Source organism: Oryctolagus cuniculus, chromosome 15 (genome assembly GCF_964237555.1).
Source record: "Oryctolagus cuniculus chromosome 15, mOryCun1.1, whole genome shotgun sequence".
Classification (NCBI taxonomy): domain Eukaryota; kingdom Metazoa; phylum Chordata; class Mammalia; order Lagomorpha; family Leporidae; genus Oryctolagus; species Oryctolagus cuniculus.
Genome location: NC_091446.1, coordinates 70,675,301 through 70,700,824, shown reverse-complemented (window position 1 = coordinate 70,700,824; position 25,524 = coordinate 70,675,301). Strand labels below are relative to the sequence as shown.

The 25,524-nt window shown below is 50.2% G+C and overlaps 1 protein-coding gene and 1 long non-coding RNA gene across 4 annotated transcripts in view; one reads left to right on the top strand and one right to left on the bottom strand.

The window, feature by feature from the left end:
* The window catches only part of LOC103347188 (uncharacterized), a 64,387-nt gene that overhangs the window by 34,898 nt on the left and 3,965 nt on the right, over nucleotides 1-25,524 (top strand). Inside the window, exon 3 of one of the 3 annotated variants that reach the window (XR_011382468.1) lies at nucleotides 19,078-19,180. The exons of 1 other annotated variant lie outside the window; for it this stretch is intronic. This is a non-coding gene — a long non-coding RNA (uncharacterized lncRNA). Of the gene's footprint in view, nucleotides 1-406; nucleotides 8,976-19,077; nucleotides 19,181-25,524 lie in introns of those variants that run through there. One more of the 3 variants, XR_011382470.1, reaches the window with a different exon arrangement.
* On the bottom strand, nucleotides 3,143-25,524 carry LOC138845395 (cytoplasmic polyadenylated homeobox-like protein). Its single transcript, XM_070057923.1, has 4 exons — nucleotides 25,202-25,524; nucleotides 22,652-22,835; nucleotides 5,832-6,010; nucleotides 3,143-4,714 (listed from the first exon to the last, which is right to left on the bottom strand). Exons 2-4 carry the CDS (start codon nucleotides 22,830-22,832, stop codon nucleotides 3,662-3,664), a joined length of 1,413 nt encoding a protein of 470 aa, XP_069914024.1. The 5' UTR covers nucleotides 22,833-22,835; nucleotides 25,202-25,524; the 3' UTR covers nucleotides 3,143-3,661.

The window sequence follows — 25,524 nt, the reverse complement described above, 5'->3', positions numbered from 1 at the left end:
TTTAAGTCAAGTCTAGAGGCCAAGAGAGAAGCATCGGGATGGGTGTTGAACCCAAGCCTGTGAATGCCAGATCTGTTTCTCCTCCACTACTTTTCTGAAGAAACCAGGAGCAGACAGGGAGCCAAGAGAGAAGGTGGAATTGCACTGCCCACCTGAGGCTTCCAGGCAAGAGCATCTAAGAGAGGGTGTCCCATCCTACTCACCCACCGCTATTTAGCAGAAATAGCAGAGCTATTTCTCCAATATCCTCCCTTGGCCACCCACTGGTACTGCTCACTTGCTCCTGGCTTTGGATATTCCTGGTGGCATCTCCTTGCATAATGTTAAATGTACAATGTCACATTTCCCAGACTGGTGAAGAAAGGTTGTTTTAAAAAATATTTATTTTTCTGTATTTGAAAAGCAGATATACAACAGAGGCAGAGACAGAGACAGTCTTCCATCCACTGGCTCATCCCCAAATGGAAGCAATGACTGGTGCTGAGCCAGGCTGAAGCCAAGAGCCAGGAGCTTCTTGTGGGTCTCCCACAAGGATGCAGTTGCCCTCCTCTGGTGTTTTCCCAGGCATTTTAGCAGGGAGCAGGATCAGAAGTGGAACAGCTAGGACTCAAACTCAGGGTCCACTCCAGTACACCGTAGGGTGGGAAGATCCTGGGGATGGGTGGCCGTAGCCAAGTCTTCTCAGCAACCACTTTCTACTGGAGGACCAGGAGCTGAGCTCCGGGGTTGCCCCACAGATGTCCATGGCTGATGCTTTGATAGGGCTCAGTGTGACTTTGGGACATTGTAGGAAGGGCATGCAAAGAGGATGATGTGCCCCCTACCCCCACCCAGACTCTCCTGTGGGTCTGGATCACACAGTCTCTGTTGAGGAAACCATCAGCATGTCTGTGGCTGCTGTGAATCCACTGTGGTGGCGATTGGACAACCAGGCTCACCAAGCTAAGAGGGACCTCGGTGGAGATGGAGAACTTAAAAATACCTTCAAAATTTCCTATAGGAGTTGATTTTGACCACATCTCACCTGAGTCAGGTACACTAAGGTACACTTTGTCCACCAAGAAATTCTGCAGTACAACCACCCTGCCAGCAGAATTCACAGAGGAACATGCAAAGACCTTAAAGGGGAGGCACAGAGCTGAGCAGGGACTGCCCCAACCCCTTAGCAGGCTCCCCATTGCAGCTGCCCGGACACACGTCACCCTGCTGTTCCTGATTCTGGCTCACTGCTGGAAGTATTGCACTGTGCCGCACTGCACAGTGGGCCCCTTGGAGCCTCCACACACCAGACAGAGTGAAGGTCTGTAGTAGCCAGACGCAAAGTCCCAGTTCCCACCAGAAACAATTCTTGGGCTTTTCTCTGCACAGTTTCAGATGCAAGGTGCTAGGGCCAGAGACTCAGTGCCTGCTGCCTCAGGTTGTCACTGGGTGGTGCCTGACAACTCAAGTGACCAGGACAGGACCTGACACACTTGCACACTTCCGGTCCCCAGTCCTGCTTTGAAAGAGGTCGCAGGAAATGACTGGCTGGCTTTCCAGGGTTCTGTGCATAAGGAGCAACTGTGTATTGAGAAGGCCCCAAACTACAGGACAAATATGGCCGCATGCCCACCCCTCCAGCTTGGAGTGGACACCTCTCATCAAGTCCTAGAGCAGCTCCCCTGCCCCTCCATATATCAGACAAAAGGGGTTCATTTGCCTGGGGAGTCAACAAATGATTGGTCTCCCACGACAATTCAAAGGACAGCTTTATTGTGACAAGGAGATTGGAAAGTACAGCTCCCTAAAACTACTGCCTCTGTGAGAAGCCATTTTTGAGGGATTGTAGAGTGAGGGCGTGGCTGGGATAGAGGAAAAAGAGAAGCAAGAGGGCCCTACCTGCTCAAGCAACCCACAGCAGCACGCATCGTGTGTTCAAAACCCAACTCCTGCTGGGCTCTTGCAGCTCTCCTTGCTGTGAGGCCCAATCCCTGGGGGTACAGCATTGCAAGATCACTCTTCTTAGAATATTCTTGGGAAAACAAGCCAAGAGAATAAATTGTTAGATGCTGTGCCCCTGCCCATGCCCCTGCCTGTTGTCTAAATCCTACTGTCTGAGTTACAGAATTTTTTTAAAGCTGTATTTATTTGAAAGGCAGAATGACAGAGAGACAGACAGGCAGACAGAGTCTTCCATCCACTGGTTCACTCCCCCAAAAGGCCGCAACAGCTGGAGCTATACCAGGAGGAGGAGCTTCTTTCGGGTCTCACACATAGGTGTAGGGGCCCAAGGACTTGGACCATCTTCCACGACTCTCCCAGGTGCATTAGCTGGGAGCTAGATCAGAAGTGGAACAGTTGAGACTTGAACGGGCAACCATATAGGATGGCGGCTTTACCCGCTGCACCAGAGCACCAGCACCTGTAGAGATCTTTTTTTTTAATATTTATTTTTTATTTGAAAGTCAGAGTTTCACAGAGAGAGAGAGAGAGAGAGAGAGGGGACTTCCATCTGGTGGTTCACTCCCCAGTTGGCTGCAATGGCCTGAACTGTGCTGATCCAAAGCTGGGAGGCAGGAGTTTCTTCTGGGTCTGCCACACAGGTGCAGGGGCTCAAGGACAAGGGCCATCTTCTGCTTTCCCAGGCCATAGCAGAGAGCTGGATTGGAAGCAGAGCACCAGGTTTCATACCGGTGCCCATATGGGATGCCAGTGCTCAGGCCAGAGTGTTAACCCGCTGTGCCACAGTGCCGGCCTGGGAAGTAATGTTTTTTCACATTTCCCTACTGGGAGGCAGCAACATACACTGCTCAAGACCAGGGACCGCACCCATGGTGAAATTTAAAGGACTCCATGCAATCTGGGTTTTTCTCCAAACTTTTCTTCCAAGGGACAAATAGCTGGCAATAAAACACCAAGATTAGAAGATGCGAGTCTAAAACTTGAAAATGACACATTTTACATACACAAATACTCTAGGAATGAAAGCCCTAATGGTACTTCAGATGATTTATAGCAGTAAATTTAAAACCCTAGATGAAATGGAATTAGTATTAGCAAACATAATCACAAATTTTACTCAAGGAGAAATGATAGTTTTCTAATCACCTATAATGAGATCAGGAGGCAAAATCTCCCTATAATGAATCTATCAGAGCCGTCATTGTAAAATCCAAATGTTTAATGAAGGGCTAAGTGCAGTGTTGTACAAAATTATAGAAAATAGTAAGAAAGGTAGCCTAATTGACTCCTTTAATCCTAGTTTAACGTGACACAAACCCCTACAATAACTACCAGTACAAAATGTCCTTCAAGAATATAAATGCCAACATGATAGAAAATACGTTCACAACCCTAACCAGCCACACACACAAAGGATGTACACTATGAGCTAGTTCCTTTCTTTCAAGAACCTTCGACTCCCAGGTACACAATTGTAGTATGACAGCCATCTGCTGACTCAAAAGCCCAACGCCATTTCCTGCAGCCACATTTCTAGTCCCAGAAGTTGGCACCGGTGTGTTCCTCTTTCAAAATGTCCTGGATTTCAGAACTGGGCATCTCGGGCACCTTCTTGCTGCATATCTTGCTCGTGAGGTTCTGTTGGAGAACTGAGTACCCACAGAGCTGTGCTCAACACCTGCAAGAACATGAGCTCTCCATCACCTTGACGATCTCCAGGCTACTGCTGGGACAGAGGAAAAGGCACCCTGTTCTCTGCGCTGTTGTGATTCTGCTGCATTGGAAACTGGTCCTGGGAGGGCAGCTCCTGCCAGTAATCCGGAGGCTGCTTGGGCTGCTGAGGGTGTGTTCCCCAGCCATTCTGCTGCCATTCTTCACATGGTGGGTAACGAAGAGAGCTCTGCTCCTGCAGCTGTTGCATCGCTCCCTGAGCACTGGGAACACCGGGTAGCAGGGAAGGCCAATCAGGCTGCATGACCCTCATCTCTGACCTGGAACTCCCAAAATACGGTGCGTATGAAAAAGAATGAATAAACCTTGCTCCTGGAACGCCACGGGGAAAAGATCCACCTCCTACGTTCCCTTGATTCTCCAGAGCATAGCTTGGTGCCTCTTGAGCACCTCGAACCCCAGAATCCCAGGAGCCGTAGAGCGGGCTGGAAACCTCCCATGTGGGTGGAGTGGAGTAGACAGCTCCGCCCAGCAGGGCTGCCTGGGCAGCGTTGGGAGACCAATCCTGGGCACGTGGAGTGGAGTAGACAGCTCTGCCCAGCACAGCTGCCTGGGCAGCGTTGGGAGACCACTCCTGGGCACATGGAGCGGTGTAGACAGCTCCGCCCAGCACAGCTACCTGGGCAGCGTTGGGAGACCACTCCTGGGCATGTGGAGTGGGGTAGACAGCTCCGTCCAGCACAGCCACCTGGCCAGCATTGGGAGACCACTCCTGGGCTCGTGGAGTGGTGTAGACAGCTCCGCCCAGCACAGCCACCTGGGCAGTGTTGGGAGACCACACGTGGGCACATGGAGTGGTGTAGACAGCTCCACCCAGCACAGCTGCCTGGGCAAAGTTGGGAGACCACACCTGGGCACGTGGAGTGGCGTAGACAGCTCCGCCCAGCACAGCCACCTGGGTAGTGTTGGGAAACCGCTCCTGGGAATTCTGCAGTCTTACACCTGGGGGACCTTGGACAGGGAGTGCATATGGCATCCTGGCTTCAAGCACTTTGCGTCTCTTCTTGGCTGCTAGTCTGGCTCTTTTATTTTGGAACCAGTTCTAAAAAAGAAACAAAACAGAAATTACTTTCGAGTCTATATATTCGCCAATGTAGGAGAATTTTGTAGTTCATCTTAGGATCAGCGTCATCACTGATTTCCTTCGTGACCTTGAGTAAGACATGCAAAATGCAAGCACGCTTTCCAGGGGCTTCCTGTGTTATTATATTTATAATACGAGAATGCATTTATAGTAAATATGATATGTAAATGTATATATAAATATACGTTTATAATAATTAAAATCGTAATTGTGCACAATTCTGGATTCCCATCTGACTTCAAAGGAGGCACGGGCCCTTATGTATGAGCAAATCCCTACTTTTCCAAATCTTCTACCAACCTATTTGCACCCTCTGCATTTAGACGTGAAGCAGCTGTTCTCAAAATATGTTCCCTTAGCTTGCTTATTTTACTCCAACTGCTTTTCCAGAATGAATTCCTAATTCAACGTATTCTAAATCGTATTCTAAATGTCATTTTCTTCAAAGGCCATACCCAAAACAAACAAGCGTCTGCCATAACTTAGCGGTATTACTTTATACCTTACCCTAAGTGTTTTGTGGAACCTCTACTCTACTTTTTCTCCTTTGTAAAGTGAGAGTAATTGGGGCCAGTGCTGTGGCATAGGAGGTAAAACCGCCACCTGCAGAGCCGGCATTCCATATGGACACCAGTTCAAGTCCTGGCTGCTCCACTTCTGATCCACCTCTCAACTATGGCCTGGGAAAGCAGTGAGATGGCCCAAGTGCTTGGGCCCCTGTACCCACATGAGAGACCCAGAAGAAGCTCCTGGCTGCTGACTTCGAATCAACATAGCTCCGGCCGTTGAGGCCAGGTGGGGAGTGAACCAGCAGATGGGAGACCTTGCTCTCTCTCTCTGCCTCTCCTTCCCTCTCTCTGTGTAACTCTGATTTTCAAATAAATAAATCTGTTTCAAAAATAACACATAACATGCTTTAATATAGTCACATCCACAATGACATGAAGAAGAAATGGGACCAAATGTCAACGCTGTCTTATGTGATGAAATGCTGTTATACTTTTTCATAATTAGTTGCTTTTTTATTATTGTCCACAAAGACATATTCATGTAAATACCTACGTAGTTTATGTACCTCAATTGTGTAAAACGAACAATGGAGTTTTTTGACCAGTTCCTCCTTGGTCGTAAAGTCAGGATAAGGACTCTCTGCAAATGATTGATTCAGTATGTGCAGTTCCTCAGGTGTAAATTGATGGCGTGCTTTTCCTTTTCTTCTTCCATGTTGTGTTTCTATGTTGTCATGACCATCTCCTGAAAAATACAGAGAGAGAAGACATGAGAATATTAGCAAGATCCAGAAAAACAAAAGACCTCTGTGAGAGAATAAAATTTTAGAAAGGTGATACCTTCCCTCTTACCTAGTCATAATAAAATGAATAATGGACTGTGGGCATATCTTTTGAAACTTATGGTGAGAAGATGATAGTATTTAGGTCATAAAGGTAACAGGAGTGAAGAAGGTTTTCTTTAGTGAAAATTGATATACTACAAAGACAGAGATGGTGGGAAAACACTCAGCCACACTAGTAATTGAGGTAATGCAAATAAACCAGCTGACAACAATCTGGTAAACAATAATTTAAATATATGGGGGCAAAGTGCGAAAGGACTGAAACAGATTGACGAGGATAGGTCTGGTACCCCTATTGCTTGTTATCACTGCGTGGGCTTTTTTGCTCAATGGAATGAAGTCGAAAGTGGCCATACCCTCCACTGTGTCAATCAACTAAATGGCGCTAGAAGATTTAACACCAAGTCCCCAGGTCATATCCTTCACCCATGTCAGACATTCCAGTGGGAGGAAAGCACTGAGGGTCTAAACCTGTCCTCTGGTGTGTGCTCATCTCCCGGATGCTGGAAGGGGAGAAGACCTTATGGACAAACCAACGTTGGCACAGTTCTCTACTGCAGAGGCCACCAGAAGAACTGACACGAGGCAATCCTGTTTTTCTTAAATCAGAATTTAAGTGAAAAAACTTACAAGGACTGCAAACCAAATTCACAACCTTCATATGTCTGCTTCAAAGGGTATAACCTAGCTGCCGGGGGTTGGGCTGCAGTATGTTAAGTTGCCCCTGAGGACATCAGCATCCCATATGAGCAATGATTTGAGTCCATCTGCTCTACCAGTCCAGCCCCCGCTGAAGCCCCTGGGAAAGCAGTGGAAAACTGGCCAAGTGCTTGTGTCCCCACCACCCATGTGGGAGACCCAGATGGAGTTCCATGCTCCTGGCTTCTGCCTGGCCCAGCCCTGGCCATTGCAGCCATTTGGGGAGTGAACCAGAGGATGGCAGTTCTCTGTGTGTCTCTCTCTCTCTGTCACTCTGTCTTTTAAATAAATCTTTTTAAAAAGGTCAATCTGAACATACTATAGACTACCTAAGGCAAAACCGGAGACACTTCATCACAGAAACTGTGACATTCAAAATATAGTGTGGACATCGCTAATGAGCAGGTGTGGAGAGAGACAGAGAGGGAGAGAGGGAGAGAGGGGGAGAGGGAGGGGGCAGGGGAATGAAGAAGGAGAGATAAGGAGATGGGGAGAGAGGGAGAGACAAAAAGGGAGAGGGGGGAGAGGGAGAGAGGGAGAGAGAAGGGGGGAGAGCGAGAGCAGAGCTGAGGAAAGGGTCAGAAAGTCAGCCACCAAACCTCCAAATACACAAACCCCGAAAGCCCCTTGCTGTTCTCCTCGACTCCCCTTCCTTCAGCTTTCTCTAGCCTCTGCTCCCAGAGCACACCTGCACACCTGCACACCGAGTAGCTACCAGAGCAGGACTGTGGGGGACAGCATGACAGAGAGGTGCCAGTAAGAAGTGCTGGATTGGGCTGGCACTGTGGAGTAGCAGGTAAAGCTGCTGCCTGCAGTGCTGGCATCCCATATGGGCACCGGTTCAAGTCCCAGCTGCTCCACTTCTGATCCAGCTCTCTGCCACAGCCTGGGAAAGCAGATGATGGCCCAAGTCCTTGGGCCCCTGCACCCACATGGGAGATCTGGAAAGAGCTCCTGGTCAGGTTGGCACAGCTCTGGTCATTGCAGCCATCTGGGGAGTGAACAAGCAGATGGAAGGACCTTCACCCTATTTTCTTTCTCTCCCTCTCTCTCTGTCTGCCTCTCTGTAATTCTGCCTTTTAAAAATAAAATAAACCTTCAAATAAAATTTTAAGAAGTATCTTAAGCATTTGGCAGTGAAATGGAGCTATGTGTATTTTTTAAAAATATTTATTTATTTATTTGAAAGAGTTACACAGAGAGAGGAGAAGCAGAGAGAGAGGTCTTCCATCCAATGCTTCACTCCCCAAGTGGCTTCAATGGCTGAGCTGTGCTGATCCGAAGCCAGGAGCCTGGAGCTTCTTCCAGGTCTCCCACGTGGGTGCAGGGGCCCAAGGACTTGGGCCATCTTCCACTGCTTTCCCAGGCCATAGCAGAGAGCTGGATTGGACGTGGAGCAGCCAGTTCTCAAAATGGCACCCATATGGGATACTGGTGCTTCAGGGGAGGGCGTTAACCCACTGTGCCACAGCGCCAGCCCCCCCAAAATTTTCAAAAATTGTTATAGTGCTAGGGCCCGAGGCTCACTTGACTAATCCTCCACCTGCAGCGCCGGCACCCCAGGTTCTAGTCCCGGTTGGGGCACCGGATTCTGTCTCCATTACCCCTCTTCCAGTCCAGCTCTCTGCTGTGGCTCGGTAAGGCAGTGAAGGATGGGCCAAGTGCTTGGGCCCTGCACCCACATGGGAGACCAGGAGGAAGCACCTGGCTTCGGATTGCAACAGCGCGCCGGCCGCAGCGCCCATTTTGGGGGTGAACCAACGGAAAAGGAAGACCATTCTTTCTGTTTCTCTCTCACTGTCTAACTCTGCCTGTCCAGAAAAAAACTTATACATTCAGGGCTGGTGTTGTTTCATGGCAAGTTAAGCCTCTGCCTCCAGTCCAGCATCCCATATGCTGTCAGTTGAAGTCCCAGTTGCTCCACTTGCCATCCAGCTCCCTGCTAAAGCCCTGGGAAAGCAGCAGAGGATGACCCGAGTGCTTGGGCCCCTGCACCCATGTGGGAGGCTGGGAAGAAGATCCTGGCTTTGGCCTGGCCCAGCCCTGGCCATTTGCTGCCAACTGGGGAGTGAACCAGTAGATGGAAGATCCCTCTCTCTATCTCTCTGTAACTATGCCTTCCAAATGAATATAAATAAATGTTTTTAAACATATTGATTATATGAATAATTGGTGTAAAGCATTTTGTATAAACCCAAATTCAAACAGAGAACACACTGTTGGTTGGAACTCTTTCCTTCAGAACAGGCAAAGAGGGGATAAGAGCGCTTTCTGCTCCCAGCAAAACCTCCCTGGGGAGCATCTATCGCTGAGGTGCTCCAGGGTATCTGGTCCCTACCCCCAGCCCGGCCACTCACTAGAACTCCACAGGAAAAGTTCCCAGTATTTCTGACCAGCAATTTGTATACCTTTAACACACATTTTAAAAATACACTGGTTGTTGTTTTGTTTGAAATCAAATTTGTTTGTTTAAATAAAATCTCAGCAGTAAAACTGGCAGCTGAGCCCACAATCTTCACCTGGGAGGCCCCTCCCTCCCCTGTGGTCCAGAGCAGCTTCTGGAAGGGCTTCACACCCTAAGGGCACCATTGTTCTGGGGCCTTGGATTTTGCCTTTGGGACAGAGTGAGGAGCTGAGAGGGCTCCCCCTCCACCATGGGCACTTTCCAAGGATTTTCTGAAGACCTCCTAGAGCTGGGAGGCCTCTGAGAGTTGATTGAGATGTCACACTCATAAGCTGCAAGATAGACTGGCGCTGACCCAGGACTTCTCTCACCCAGTGCTTGTTTAGAGAAAGAAGTCAGGGCCAGAACCCAAGACTTCAGAACTCCAGCATTTATATTATTTTATTTTATTTTTTGACAAGCAGAGTTACTCAGTGAGAGAGAGAGACAGAGAGAGAGAGAGAGCGTGAGTGAGAAAGGTCTTCCATCTGTTGCTTCACTACCCAAATGGCCACAACGGCCGGTGCTGCCTGAGAATCTAACTCGGCTCCTATAGAAGAAGTCCTCAGAGAAATGAATATCATGAAACACCTATTCTTGGTTTCAAAGTTTTTTTTTGCCCCAAAACATTTCTGAATTCCACTTTTCCACCGACACTGTGAAGTTCCCTGCTCCAGCATTACATGACCAGTGCTGTTTCCTCCCCCTACCCTTCCCATCTTTCCCCACACCTCCCACCCCTTCATTCTGAAGGGAACCCAAGACACTGTTCTACCTAAACCACTTCCAGGTACATCTTTAAAATGCAGAAAACTTTTTAAGGCAACCCCAAGTTGGGTTAATTTTTAAACACCTGAGCCTTTGGGAAATCCTACCCCTGCATTCAGCCATTCGGTTGCCAGAGACAGTGACACCTGTGACACTAGTGGCCCCTGGACCACGAGCCTGCACTTCTGAAAGACGAAAGCTCAAACCCCCACAGAACACCAGGACAGAAAGAACCCAGCCTTGCTGACAAAGCCGCACATGGAAACTCACCATTGGAAGCCATGTCTGGGAGCCCTCCTGAGACACTCTTCCTGGTTAGTGAAGTGAGGGCTACTGGCACAGCATTCATTTAATATAAACCTGAGATGGCCACCCTAGGCACGCCTTAGACCCAGCCCTTCTCCAGCCCCTGCCACACCCTACACACAGCTCCCCCTAGGCACAACTGGCTTTCCAGAATCTCCATTTTTAAATCCTAGCTTCCATTCACTGAACACCCATGGGAACTAATTTTCTCATTTAGCCCTGGCCAGGCCCCAGGTGATCTGCATCACTGACAGCACTGATAACTGAGAGTTTGGAGGCTGGTGAGGCCAGAGACTCACAGCGAATGAGGACGTTAAAGAATATAAGACTGCAGGCATTGTGGCAAAGCTTGTTAAGCTGCCACGTAGGATGCCCCCAGCCCATAGCAGAGTGTGGGTTCCAGTCCCAGTTACTCTGCTCCCAATCCGGCTTCACACCAAAGTAACCAGGGAACCAGCAGGTGATGGCTCAGGTGCATGGGCCCTATAGCCTACACTGGGAGACCTGGATGCATTTCTAGGTTCCTGGCTTCAGCCTGACCCAGCTTTGGCTGTTGTAGACATTTGGGGAGTGAACCAGCAAACAGAAGGTTTCTCTCTCTCTTGCTCTCTCTCACTCAGCCTCTCAGGTACACAAAAATAAATGCTTTTCAGAAGTCAGCATAAGGGGCCAGCATTAAGGTATAGTGGGTATGGCAGCATCCCACACGGGTGCTGGCTCATGTCCTGGCTGCTGCACTTCCCATGCAGCTCCCTGCTAATGGCTTGGGAAAGCAGTGGAAGATGGCCCAAGGGCTTGGGACCCTGCCACCCACATGGGAGACTCAGAAGAAGCTCTAGACTCCTGGCTTTGGCCTGGCCCAGCCTTGCCTGTTGCAGCCATCTGGGAAGAAGATTCTCTCTCTCTCCCTCCCTCTCTCTCTCTCCCTCTCTCTCTTTCTCTGTGTAACTATTTCAAATAAAAAGAAATCTTAAAAAGTCAATATAAGTCTAACATCATACAGTAATTAAATCATTGAAATAATTCATTTTATTCTCAAAACAGTCACCTCCATAGAATAGTTTGAGAACTGGATGTCTGAAAGGAGACAGCGGCTCAGACAGAACAAACTAAAATTATGTTGGGGAGCCGATGCGTAGCGGGTAAAGCAGTGGGTGAAGCTGCCGCCTGCAGTGCCAGCATCCCATATGGACACTGGTTCATGTCCAGGCTGCTCCATTTCCGATCCAGCTCTCTGCTATGGCCTGGGAAAGCAGTAGAGGATGGCCCAAGTGCTTGGGTCCCTGCACCGCATGGGAGGCCTGGAAGAAGCTCCTGGCTCCTGGCTCCTGGCTCCTGGCTTCAGATCAGTGCAGCTCCAGCCATTGCGGCCAGTTGGGGAGTGAATCAGAGGATGGAAGATCTCTCTCTCTCTCTCTTTTTTCCCCCTTCTTCTCTCTCTGTGAAGCTCTGACTTTCAAATAAATAAATAAATCTTTAAAATATTAAGTTGGCCTAGCCTGGTTTCCCTGGCTTTTTTTTTTTTTTTTTTTAAATTCCTGTTAAGTCAAAGTTCAGTACCTCAGCACCATGAATTTCCACTAGATGGTGCCTTTCCCTCTTTCATTAAACTTGTTTCAAAGAATATTTTGACCAGGTGAATTCACTTGCTTTTATGCTCTCCCCAACTCCAGGCAGTCACTTCTATTCTCATGCCATTATTTAGACATCACTGGCAAAGGTCAACATACCAGCTCCCACACTGCCCAATCGTAGGGTTCACCTTTTAAATAACAACCTTTATTGGACAATCTCTCTTTTTCTTCCTGAACAACTCAGGAGAGTTTACATATTTTTCCTGTGGACCTTCGCTTCGCAGGATGTTCACGGAGTAGTGCATTGACCTTGCTTTGTTAAGATTTACAGGCGTTGCTGGGGCATAGTAGGCTGAGCCTCTACCTGCATCACCAGCATCCCAGTTCCAGTCCCAACTGCTCCTCTTCCGATGTGGCTCTGTGCTGTGGCCTGGGAAAGCAGTGGAAGATGACCCAAGTGCTTGGGCCCCAGCACCCACATGGGAGACCAGGAAGAAGCTCCAGGCTCCAGGCTTTGAATTGGCCCAGCTCTTGCTGTTTTGGCCATTTGGAGAGGAAACCAGCAGATGGAAGACTTTTCTCTCTGTCTCTCCCTCTCTCTGTCTGTAACTCTGTCTCTCAAATAAAGAAATAAAACCTTTAAAATTTTATTTATTTATTTATTTGAAAGCCAGAAAGAGAGAGAGAAAGAGATCTTGCCTATGTTGGTTCACTCCCCAGATGTCCACAACAGCTGGAGCTGGGCCAAGACAATGCCAGGAACCAGGAGTTTCTTCCGTGCCTCCCACATTGGTTGCAGGGGCGCAAGCACTTGGGCCATCTTCCACTGCTTTTCCCAGGGCATTAGCAGGGATTTGGATCAAAAGTGGAGCAGCTAGAACTTAAACCGGTATTGACATAGCATGGAAACTTTACCTGCTACATCAAATGGTTGGCCCCTGTACTGATTTTTTTTTTAAAATAGCTCTTACACCAGTAAGATCCCAAGGTAATCAGAGACAGACCTCTTAAAGGTCCCATCTGAGGTGCCATCTTTTATTGGAGTAGGGGGTGCCAATTATATTACCATTTGCTTCTTAATGAATTCACAATATTAATGAGCATCATGGGTTCTTGCCTAAGAAATCTGGATTTATACCAAGTACCAGGAGCCAGCCATGTCGAGGAAAATGTCTGCCAGAAAGCAAGGAGCAGGTGGCCCAAAGACGATGTGCAAGCCTGCAATGGTGAAAGAGACAGAGGGCCAAAAATGGCTGGGCCCACCAGGTCCCAGGCCTTTAATCAACTTCCAAAGGGGAGTGGTTAATTACCCTGATAGGCAGGTGGGCACAGGGGTGTGGTCAGGTAGGGGCATACCCATCCTGTTCTGCAAACATCTCATCACAACTGCTGTGGTGCTACTGTACAGCCCTCTACTGCTGCACTACGTGTGAATTTACATGTGGGAGAGGAGAGTTCGAGTCCTGGCTGCTCTGCTTCCAACCCAGCTTCCTGCTAATGTGCCTGGGAGGCAGCAGAGGGTCCAAGTACTTGGGTTCCTCTTCTCCACACGGGAAACTCAGATGGAGTCTTCCTGACTGTGGCTTCAGTCTGGTGCTGGCCCCACGCCAGCTGTTGTGAGCATTTGGGGAATGCACCAGAAGATGCAATGGTTGTCTCTCTCTCTCCCTCCTCCCATCTCTGTCACTCTGCCTATGGTAACTAAGAGTACCTAAAACGTTATCTATAGAAGTGAAATTGCCACTTTGAGATGCAATGATGGTTTACAGCCCTTGTCTCTACAGTTTGTTGAACTCTTTACTTAGTGTAGGGATAATGAGTATAAAGTAAACTGAAAAAAAATCTTTGTAAAAATTAAGACTGGGACTAGGAGAGGGAGGAGGAAGAAGTGGGAGCATGGGTGGGAAGGATCACCATGCTGCTAAATCTGTATATATGAAATACATGAAATTTGTATACCTTACATAAAATTAAACTCGTTGCTGGAGGTCAGCCTTACCCTGAACTCAAGCCAGACAAGAATACAACAAGAAACGATAGGTGAACATTTCTGATGAACATATATGTGGGGAGCAAACCGGACTAGACTGAGTTACTGGAATTAAGACTTATTCTATGCATCTGCTCTCCCACAATATGGCGCTGGGAGAGAAGTAAACAGCTTCCGCACAGCTGCCTCCAGTTCAACCAATAAACTGTAGGACTTGCTCCTGATTGGAGAGCAGCGTACTCGGCGTGTGGACAGCCGAGTTAGGATTGGCGGAGGAGGACTATAAAGGAGGAGAGAGACGGCATGCACCGGGAACATCTATGGGGAACATCTAAGGGAACCCGTGCAGCCCCCGAGAAAGCCGGCCGGCGGTGTGCTGCTCCCCTGCGGAAGTGGGGAATGTGGCCAGGGGGAACTGCCCTTCCATGGAGGTGGAAGGGATAGTAGCCAACCCGGGAAGAACCAGCGGCAAACCCGGGGAGGGCCGAGCAGACGAAAGAACAGCGCAGGGTCCTGTGTTGCTCCTCCACGAAGAGGGGGAGCGACAGAATGGTGCCGTGACTCGGATATGAAGCCTAGGCAGGGCTTAGTGTCGTTCCTCCACGAAGAGGGGGAGCGACATAATGGTGCCGTGACTCGGATTAGGAAACCTAGGTCGGATAGCAAACTTAAGAGGGAAGAAACGGGAAGAACTGGGAAAATACCGGAGAGAGAGACTAGCAAACAGCCTAGGGAAAAGCCGGACGAAAAGGGTGCCGGAAGAAGCTATTGAAAGCCTAGGCATAGACTCAGATACGGACTACGGGGGGAAGCTGGGAGAAATCTCTAAGGTCGAAAGCGAAAGTGAACGCTAGAACAAACAGACTCGGACGCGGACTGTGGGGAGAGGCCAGGAGAAATGAGGGAGGAATATTGTTGGAGGAAAGCTTGGGGAAACATACCGGGTAGATAAAAATGTTAGGGAAATTGAAGCCGCGGGGGGCAGGCCGAGGCGGATACGAAAGCCACTTTGGGATTCTCAAGTTAGCCCGGGAATAGGGGGCGAAAAGTTGAAACCAGAAGCTGAAACGTAAGCCAGATTGGGATCCGTCTGATTAGCCCGGGGAACAAAGGACGGGAAGCCAAACCGTGGGGCGGAGACGTAAGCTGGGTTGAATTCGCCAGGCTAGCCCGGGGAACTTAGATTGAATGCTAGTGGCGGAGACGTAAGCTACGCTGTGTGACTCGCGGAGGCTGCCGCGCGCAGACAGAGCGTGCGGGGCTCAAGTACATAGGGAACGCGGGGCTAGCGCGGAGACCGCGGAGTGTGCGCGCAAAGCCGAGCCGCGCAGAGCCGCGAAGCCGCGCGGCGCCGTGGAGCCTGCCGGCAGGGCGAGGCGCCGGGAAGCCACGGGGATAAGAGAAACAGAAGTTTAGAAGTAAAGTGAGAGAAATAGGAATGCTGGAAGATAGAAGTAAAATGGGAGAAATAGGAATGCCCGGAGATAGAGAAATAGAGAAAAATAAGGCCTCCCCTCAACATGGCAATGAGAAAGCTTGGATTCGGTCTGCCTGATTAAGTGAGGCGATGAGCACCTGCGGGCAGCTAGCAGCTTATGCGCCGCAGGTCACCGAAGACAGGCACGAATTAACATCAGTAAGGTCTCCCCCACAATACGGCAATGAGAAGGCTTGGATTCGGTTTGCCTGATTGTTAGGGCTTGTAAGCCCCTGCAGGCAGAGCAGAGCATGCGCTGCAGGGCACCGAACACAGGCACGCATCAGCGCCTAAAAACCTCCTCACAACATGGCGAAGAGAGGACCCGGATTCGGTTTTCCTGATTGATAGGACTTGTAAGAACCTGTGGCAACTCTAGCAAGTAGAGCAGAGTGTGTGCCGCGGGGCACCGAAGACAGGCGCGTATCAACGCCAAAAATAAAAAGAAAGGGGGATCTGTGGGGAGCAAACCAGACTAGACTGAGTTACTGGAATTAAGACTTATTCTATGCATCTGCTCTCCCACAATATGGCGCTGGGAGAGAAGTAAACAGCTTCCGCACAGCTGCCTCCAGTTCAACCAATAAACTGTAGGACTTGCTCCTGATTGGAGAGCAGCGTACTCGGCGTGTGGACAGCCGAGTTAGGATTGGCGGAGGAGGACTATAAAGGAGGAGAGAGACGGCATGCACCGGGAACATCTATGGGGAACATCTAAGGGAACCCGTGCAGCCCCCGAGAAAGCCGGCCAGCGGTGTGCTGCTCCCCTGCGGAAGTGGGGAATGTGGCCAGGGGGAACTGCCCTTCCATGGAGGTGGAAGGGATAGTAGCCAACCAGGGAAGAACCAGCGGCAAACCCGGGGAGGGCCGAGCAGACGAAAGAACAGCGCAGGGTCCTGTGTTGCTCCTCCACGAAGAGGGGGAGCGACAATATATGGAAAATTTTTAACATACTGCCAAATCAAAACTGACAGCAATCATAAAGATCCATCATGGTCAAGTGGTCATAGTTCTGTTAGAGGCGACCGCCCGAAAAACGTCACCAAGAGACACGTCTCTTATGCAAACAGCAAGGGGAAGCTTTATTGATTATCCAGCATGCCGGGGCTGTCTGACCATACAAGAGCAGAGCAGCCCTGAAAAACCACTGGTTAGGGTTTATAAAGGCAAAAACCGCAAAACTGGGGAAGGGGGAATACACGGTTGCTATGCACAGTTGCTATACACAGTTTCTAAGATCAAAAGAGAGTACATAAAATCAAAAGAGAGTATATGGTTACTGGGGTCAACATAACCTAAAACCTAAGTGAAATTAATATTCATCATAATCTTGACAATACCAGTTACAATATTACAATTAGCAATTAGGACTTGACATTAATGTAAGACACAGACAAATCACATCTTCATTATTACCCCAGGTATCCCAGGTGCCACTTGAGCAATCATGCTAGGGGGTTTTTGTGCTCTGCCAAGGGTGATGTAGTGCACTGCTATTGTCCGACTATTTGAGATCATAGTTTCAGACCAGAGTCTCATGGTGGGGGTGGGGGGAGGGGTTTGCTTTCTCAGAATGGAGTATCAGTGCTCCAAAATGGAGTCCCTACTGTCAAGGTGCTACTTCACTCTGTCTTATTTTTACAGCTGTACCAGGAATGTTATAACCTGTAAGGTTAAGCTTTACTTTTACACCCGCACATATACAATTTTAACTCTTCAGTTCAAGGATGCCTATATGTGGATGCCAGGGCCACAGGTGGTGGCCTATTCCACTGCACCCAGCGCCGGCCCCTATTTATCTTTCTTTAAAAAACATGTATGTATTGGAAAGACAGCGTTACAGAGAGCGACGCTTGGAAAGGGTGTCCCCTACAGATAATGACCAGGCCAAGACGGGGCTAGTCGGGCCACCACCTGTGCTTGGCAAGCCCGGGGCCCTCCTCCCTCCTCGCGGGTTGGGCGGAGCAGCCGCCCAGGCCCGCCCCTGCTGGTCCTACATCCACTGCACTGGGAGCAGAGCCGGCCGCGCAGCCCAGAAAGGAGCTGCAGCGATGGCGATGGCGATGGCGATGGCGATGGAGGCAGGCAACGCGGCCTACTTCCAGAGGGGCAGTGTGTTCTGGTTCGCGGTCCTCACGCTCTCCTTTGGCTACTACACGGTTGAGACAACCGCCTGGAGAGAGCACTCCTGTCACCCAGGCCTCCGCCTCCACTTAGAGGAGAGGCCGCGCAGGCGCAGTTCCAGCTCGTGTGCCTGGGAGCAGAGGGAAAGACGGGAACCCAGAAGGAGGCGCAGGCGCAGTAGGCTGCCAAGGCTTTTGGCAGGTGTTCCAGGCCTTGGGAAACCGGTTTCCCTGGCTTTCCTCACCTCGGGGCGGGAATGACTCCCCACCTGACCACTGAGAGCCATGGTGCTTGCGAACACGAAGGCCGGAAGGGTTGCTACCACCTACTTCGCTACGGCCAGACGTTTGCCCTCGCTGGTCACGGGGCTGAGGCTGGGATACTTTGCCGTGAGGGGCGCGGGCGCGGGCGCCTGTGTTTGGGCCTTCCGGGCTGTCGTAGCGCCAGGGGCGCCATGGGAACGGGGTCGGTGCGCATGCGCACCATGCGGTTGCCTAGGTTACGAATGCCTGCGGACGCTAAGCGGGGTTTTAGAAGCTTTAGAGTGTTTGAAGCAGGGGGAGTTGCTTGGAAAACAGCGGATAAACCCAAGGGACGGCTAGGATTTCACTGGTGAGCAAGAACCGGTGTGACAGCAGGAGGACAGCTCTACTGCTGTCTCACTTCCAGGATAACGAACGGGAAAGACGCCCGGAAACAGGTTGGGGTAAACCGGTATCATGTAGGAGGAAGGAGAAGCTATTTTGGATCTTTCCCGGGAGATCCTGGAACCTGGACGGGTGTCATTTCCACACCGGTGTCGCTCTGACCACCTCCGCCCTCCTTTCACCGTGTGCAGGATGGAGGCGTGGGACTCTAGTTTTCCCAAGTGCCCTTTCTGTGCCAGGATCCCGCGACCCTGTTCGAACACACAAGCTGGGAAACTGAAGATTCGAGTTGGAATTTAGTGGAACTGGCAGATGCCAGCCCCTCTCCACCGCGCGGTTAGGAGGCCGCAGTGATATGTTATACTTTATTGGAATATTGACTTTAAACAGCATCCTGGGAGAAGTAGTGTTGCCTTTGGTGCAGATCTAAGTGGAGCACTAAACCTTGGAGGGGTTGACAGTGATTCACAGAAAGGCTTGTAACAGAGCCTGAGGAGGAGTTGGTAAGGTCACCACAAAAACCTTACATGAACGAGGAGTTGCTGTTAAACCTTCGCGAGTCTGATTTTCCGAGTGTGTCTGCGTGGTGTGCAAGAGTGGAAGAGCATGATTCTAACTGCGAGATTGAGCTCAAGCCACCGTTTGCAGGACAGAAGCTGGCCAAAGCACGCAGACTCCTACAAGTCTAGGAAATAATGTTTGGGGTGGAATTCATGAAAAATCGGATCCGTTCCGCCAGTGCACGAGCCTGATCATCACCTCGTTTCTTTGTGGCACACATCCATTGGAGCTGCTTTTTAGAAATACAGGAGGGAGATTCAGGTGCCCTCCTTCAGACCCTGTTTCCCCGGTAGTTACTTTGGTAGAATCAGTGTTCTTTCCTACCTGCCGGTCTTCAGGTGCCCTAATGGTTTCTTTGTGCCTCTGGTTCTCATTCAGTGGTTGTCCTCTGGCCGCAGAGCATCCCTTATGAGAGCCTTGGGCTCCTGGGCTCGTTCACTCAGTCCCTGGTGGACCATCATCACACCCTCCTGCACAACGGGTAAGGAGAGCTGCAGAAACGACACGCTGGTCTCGCTGGAGACCTTGAAGGCCTGCAGTTGCCTTTAGGTATTGAAAATGGCACTAGTTCACGTTTAGGAATCTTTCCAGATTTCTGTTAGATTTTATCATTAGAAATCCCCCTTAAACTAGACTGTTTCCTGCTGCCACTCTAACCGCAGGTGAAATCAAGCAGATGCATAGGTAATCCCGGTCACTCTGAGATGTCAGGAAGTCCAGTTGGTAAAGCCATAAACTTTTTTTCTTTTTCTTTCTTTCTTTTTTTTTTTTTTTTTTTTTTTTTGACAGGCACAGTGGACAGTGAGAGAGAGAGACAGATAGAAAGGGCTTCCTTTGCCGTTGGTTCACCCTCCAATGGCTGCTGCAGCCAGTGCGCTGCGGCTGGTGCACCGTGTTGATACGAAGGCAGGAGCCAGGTGCTTCTCCTGGTCTCCCATGGGGTGCAGGGCCCAAGCACTTGAGCCATCCTCCACTGCACTCCTGGGCCATAGCGGAGAGCTAGCCTGGAAGAGGGGCAACCGGGAGAGAATCCGGCACCCCGACTGGGACTAGAACCCAGTGTGCTGGCGCTACTAGGTGGAGTATTAGCCTGTTGAACCGTGGCACCGGCCAACTTTTCTTCTAAAATAGATAATGCAATCTCATCCAGGAGGGGCTGAGGAGCCTGGCTTGGGGAACAGGGTGCAGCTGGTGCCTTCTCTCTCGTTCTTTTTTCCCTTGTTCCCCAGCAACAGCTGCTTTTGGACCCCTTGGAATGGTGGGAATAGTTAGGGGAAGGTGGGTGTAGTCTTCAGTGGGTGCTGCCTGGGGACCAGGCGTCTGGGAGCTGGGTATGTTGCAGACACAGTGCTGACTGTTTGTCTCTGGGAGGTCCTCAGAGGGATCCTCCTGTGCAGTTCTCTATGGCTGCTGCACGTGCCTCCTCCAGCCTGCCTCTTGCAGTTCCATCCTTGGCATTTGTGTTTAGGGGAAATCATCCTCTTAGTGAGGTTACCTTTGTGTTGGGCCTCCAGGTCGGATTACCTTTTAACCCTCCCCACCCCCCATATCAAGTGCCCTCCTGCAAGACCTGCAAGGCTCACAGTAAGCAGCCTCCAGTTCTCCCCCCGGGACCATCTACAAGTGGGGTCCTCAGGGTATCGCTGTTCCTTTGCTCTCCCTCTGTGCAGGCTGAACCCATCTCTATGCTTTGGAGTGACACAGTCGCCCTTTGTCAGAGGGCAAGGGGATTTCCAGGTGGCTTTGTTGAAACTGTTCTCTGGGCTTGAGACTGTGGTAGGAAAGCCCAAGTGTTCTGAGACTCCTTCCCAGTGGCCTCTTGGGCCTCCCTGAGGTCTTAGCTGAGGACATGTGTTTGGCCCAGCCCTGCAGCTTGACAGCTCTTGTGACTGGCATTTGGAGCCTCTAATGAAAACCAAAAGACTGTGTTGTGTTGTACACTTCTTTGAAGGGAGAAGGAGAACAAGCCCAGGGAGGTTGCGTCTCTCTTACTGTGTTCCTAAAATCAGTGCTTTAAGGATCTAATGTGTTAGAATGTGCCATAGCTCACTTTAAATCAGAATTAATAATACTCCTTTTGATTTGTGAGATCAATGAAAGAGTAAATAAATTTGAATGCATGAATACATGAAGACATGGTATAACTTTGGAGCTTCCCAAATCCTACTGCCCAGGAATAACTACTTGTAATATTTTGTTGAGTTCCCTTTTGTTTTAATCCATACCTGGTAATTTTTAATTCAGTCATCATCCTGTAGGAAAGAGTACTTTGTGCTGTATGTAGATACAGAACTGACCTTGGAGGTGGCAGGAAACTAACATTTACTAAGCACCTTCCATGTGCCAGTCCCTAAACAGGAGCTCACGGACACAATCAGGTTATAAAATAATCTCTTAAATCCCATGTTTTAAAAATACATACCTTTCTGAATTTCTTTTAACCAGAGATAAGATTGGACTATATGTTTGACTTTATATCTGCTATCATCATACAATTAATGACTATGCCATTGTTTTGTTTTGCTTTGTTTTGTATTTCATTTTAAAGATTTATTGTATTTATTTGAAAGAGTTGCACAGAGAGAGAAGCAGACACACACACACACACAGAGAAGGGTTTTCCATCCTCTGGTTCACTCCCCAGTTGGCTGCAATGGCCAGTACTGCACTGATCCAAAAAAAGGAACCAGGAGCTTCTTCCATGTCTCCCATGTGGGTACAGGCCCAAGCACTTGGGCCATCTTCTACTGCTTTCGCAGGCCATAGCAGAGACCTGTATGGGAAGTGGAGCAGCAGGGACACAGCACCGGCCCCGCCATGGTGTTTGTTTTTGTTTTTTTCTATCGTGCCATGTTTTTAAAATAACCTTGAAGGCAGGCACTTGGCCTTGCAGTTAAGATGCTACTTGAGGGACGACACTGTGGTGTAGCAGGTAAAGCCTCCGAGACCTGCAATGGCAGCATCTCATATGGGTGCTGCTTGGAGTCCTGGCTCCTCCACTTCCCATCCAGCTCCCTGCTAATGGTTTGGGAAAGCAGAGGAAGATGGCCCAAGTCCTTGGGCCCCTGCAGCTGTGTGGCAGACATGGAGGAAGCTCCTGGCTCCTGGCTTCGGGTTGGTGTAGCTCCGGCCATTGTGAAAATAGAGAGTAAACCAGCAGATGAGGACTTTCTCTCTCTCTCTCTCTCTCTCTCTCTCTCTCTCTCTCTCTCTCTGCCTCTCCTCTCTCTGTATAACTCTGATTTTGAAATAAATAAATAAGAATCTTAAAAAAAATAAAAGAAACTCATGCCTTTGTCACATTCTGGTTGGCTGTTGCTTAGCCTTTCTGCATCAGTTTCCTTCCCCATCAAGGGAGATTAGTCTATTCCTTGTAAGACCTTTAAGAGGATTAAATGAACTACTCCACTGAATGCCCCAGCATAGGGCCAAGCAAAGAAATGTGAGCTTCCCTTCTCCCCCTGTAATGTGTTAGGGAAAACCCTTTTGATTAGGCCTGAGTGTTTGCCCACTTTTCATGTGGTGAAATTTAATTAAATATTGAAGATATTTAACACTCTGCGTAGGCATCATTTAGTCAATGAACACCTGTTAGCTACCTGAAAAGGGCTCTAGAGGGCCCTAAATATCAGTAATTTACCAACTATTTGGGGTAATTTACTAACTATTTGCTTGTTCTTAGGGAGGGAGCCAGCTGGGGCCTTGGGGAGGAACCAGGAGGGTTGGGTGATACAGGGAGGCAGCTGGGGGCTCAGGAAAGCTGCTCACTTGCCAGCCGATGGAATGCACATGGTGCTGCAGAAGAGGGAACCAACCCCCTGGAAGGAAGATCCCATCTCCGGGTTTTCCGTCACAAGCTATCCAGATGCGCTGGATCGGTGACAATTCCAACGCCCACCCCTGCCATCAGGACAAGCCCTGGTCCCAGCTCCACCTGGATCCCCCTTCTCACCCTGGGGGCCCTCTCTGCCATCCTGTCCATCTCGACCAGGAAGGCTGTCTTCCACTGGGCCACACATGACGTGGGTGCAGGCGTTGCTCACTGTCCTCTGGGAGTAGGTCCTCATCTCTTCTTCCAGGCATCCCCGGGGCTGGGCAAGCAGGAACAGTGAGGTCAGGAGGAGGAGCAGCATGGCCTGGGGAGAAGAACAGAGAGGAAAGGACATGATTTCGGCTCTAGGACACGGTATAGGGCATGGCCCAGCTCCTGAAGGTCAGAAGCAGCCACTCCTTACCCCTCCCACTTCCTGCTATGGAGCTCAAAGCAGCCAGATGCTCAAAGTGATTTGGAGACAAGATGGGCACACGGTCCAGCCTCGGAGAGCAATGGGACTCTCACATGGGTTGATCACAATGTCCTCGTTCTCACGTCCCCCACGCCATTCTGCTTTTTCTTGGGCACTGCCATTGAAACAGCGGCCAGCATGGAGGGTCCTCACTGAGGCTGTGTGTTCCATCCCCAAGGACCCAGTGAGTGCTCCCTCCAGGCAGGACTTTTGCCTTCTTGGATTCTTTCACCTTGTCTGTAACAGGAGGTGGTTGGCTCAGCTCAGACAGGCAACCTTCTACTCCCTCACTGACTTGCTGCCTTGAGTGGGTTAGCAATGGCAACTCACAGTGTTGGAAAATGAATGGGGGAGGGGGGTGGGGTGGGAGGGAAGGGCACTGTGGCATAGCGGGTAAAGTCTCTGGCTGCAGTGCTGACATCTCATATGGCAGCTGGTTCAAGTCTCAGATACTCCACTTCCGATCCAGCTCTCTGCTGTGGCCTGGAAAAGCAGTGGAAGATGGCCCAAGTCCATGGGCCCCTGCACCCATGCAGGAGGCCCAGAAGAAGCTCCTGACTTCGGGTCATCACAGCTCTGGCTGTTGCATCCATCTGGGAAGTGAACCAGCAGATGAAAGACCTCTCTCTTTGTCTTGGCCTCTACCTCTCTGGAACTCTGCCTTTCAATTAAGGAAGAAAGGAGGGAGGGAGGGAGGGAGGGAGGGAGGGAGGGAGAGAGGAAGGAAAGAAGGAAGATGAACCAGGGTTCTCAATGCCTAGTGACGTCTGACTGAGCTCAGTCTGCAAGTGCAGCAGCATATGCCGGGCGATTTGCCAGTTCTGAACCAGAGGTGGCCCCCAAGCAGAAGAAAGCCCCCGAGGGAACCCAGGGCACGTTTTCACCCAAGTTTCACCCACCAAGTTAGCAGCTGCAGAGACTCAGCCCCTGCAGTTCTTCCCAGTGTACCTGAGAGGGCTGGAAGAGGGGACTTATGAGGGAAGGTGATACACCAGGTGGCCCCGGCCAGGGGAAAGGGCTTGTGGGACGTATGAGCAACTACCCAACAGGACATCCAGTTACCACCTGACAGGAGATGGTAACAGAGCACAGGGTAAGTGCAGGACCCGGGCCACTCTCTGCATCTGGGTGTCTTCCTGCCAAAGAGAGAAACCGTGAAGTAATGAGGGTGGAAGTGGGAGTCTCCGAGGCTGGACACAGAGCCAAAGGGTGCCCTGCAAAGAAAAAAGGGTCAGCAGGCCAGCTCGGTCAATGTCAGGAGAGGGGCTACCTGGCCAGAGGGGTGCCTCTCCAACAGCTGATGATGCGCCGTGTAGGCGAACCCTGTAACTCACGAGCCTCTCGCGCTGTTGAATTTGCCACCTCCTCAGGTGCCCCACAAGCCTCTAGAAACACTAAGCTGAGCTCAAAGGCTTGCACTCATCCCTGTAGAGCCTTCCTGATCACTCAGGGGCCGACCCAGGCCAGTACGTGAGCAATGTCCCCTGTCCCACAACTGTGTCAACTCTGGGACCTTGAGACTGAATTGGGGGAAAAAATGAAAGCAATACACCTTCTCCCACCAGCTCAAGACGGCTCAGAAATGCCATCACCCATTGCTGAAGGAAGGATCCAGACACAGGCAGGCTCAGAGGTCTCAGACCTGAGATTCAGATGGATAAGGCAGCCACCGCCCCTCAACCCATGCAGGGTTCACTTTAAGCTAAGCCTCCAGAGTAAGATTTTATAGGAAAAAAAGGACTCCTCTGGACACATGGTTGGAAAGCCAGAGTCCTAATTCATTAAGAATCATTTTAAGTCAAGTCTAGAGGCCAAGAGAGAAGCATCGGGATGGGTGTTGAACCCAAGCCTGTGAATGCCGGATCTGTTTCTCCTCCACTTCTCTTTCTGAAGAAACCAGGAGCAGACAAGGAGCCAAGAGAGAAGGTGGAATTGCACTGCCCACCTGAGGCTTCCAGGCAAGAGCATCTAAGAGAGGGTGTCCCATCCTACTCACCCACCGCACCCCCGTTCAGCAAGTAGGTGCCCTGCTGGTTCCATGCCGCTTAGTGGAGGGCAGACGGGCACCTCCCCACCCCGTGTGCCCCCACCTCCCAAACCCAACTACAAGACCAGAAGAGCTGCAGACCCTCCTCCCTTCAACTCCAGCATGGTACACTGTCCAGATGGCCACAGGATATTCATAGGCCACAGGGAAAAGAAAACGAGACACTCACAGGCTGCTTCCTCTGGGGTCCCAGGAGCTCCAGACAAACTGGTGCTGGCTTGGCAGGTGTGCACTCTTTATGCCTGTCCTGTAAGCTGAGCTGCCAGGCCCTGGTCTTCTGAGAACTCCCTTCAAGAAGTGGAGGCAGTTTTCTTCCTTGTTGACTCACTCCCTCTTACCCCCAACTGTGTGCTAAAAACCTGATGCTGAGAAACAGAACACTTCCCACATCATCACGTTAGGGTGATTCCCATCTGCACCCCACTGAGGCTCTGGGAGCCCAAAACAACCCCCTCAGTGTCCGAATTTTAGAGATGTCCATGAATCTGAGGT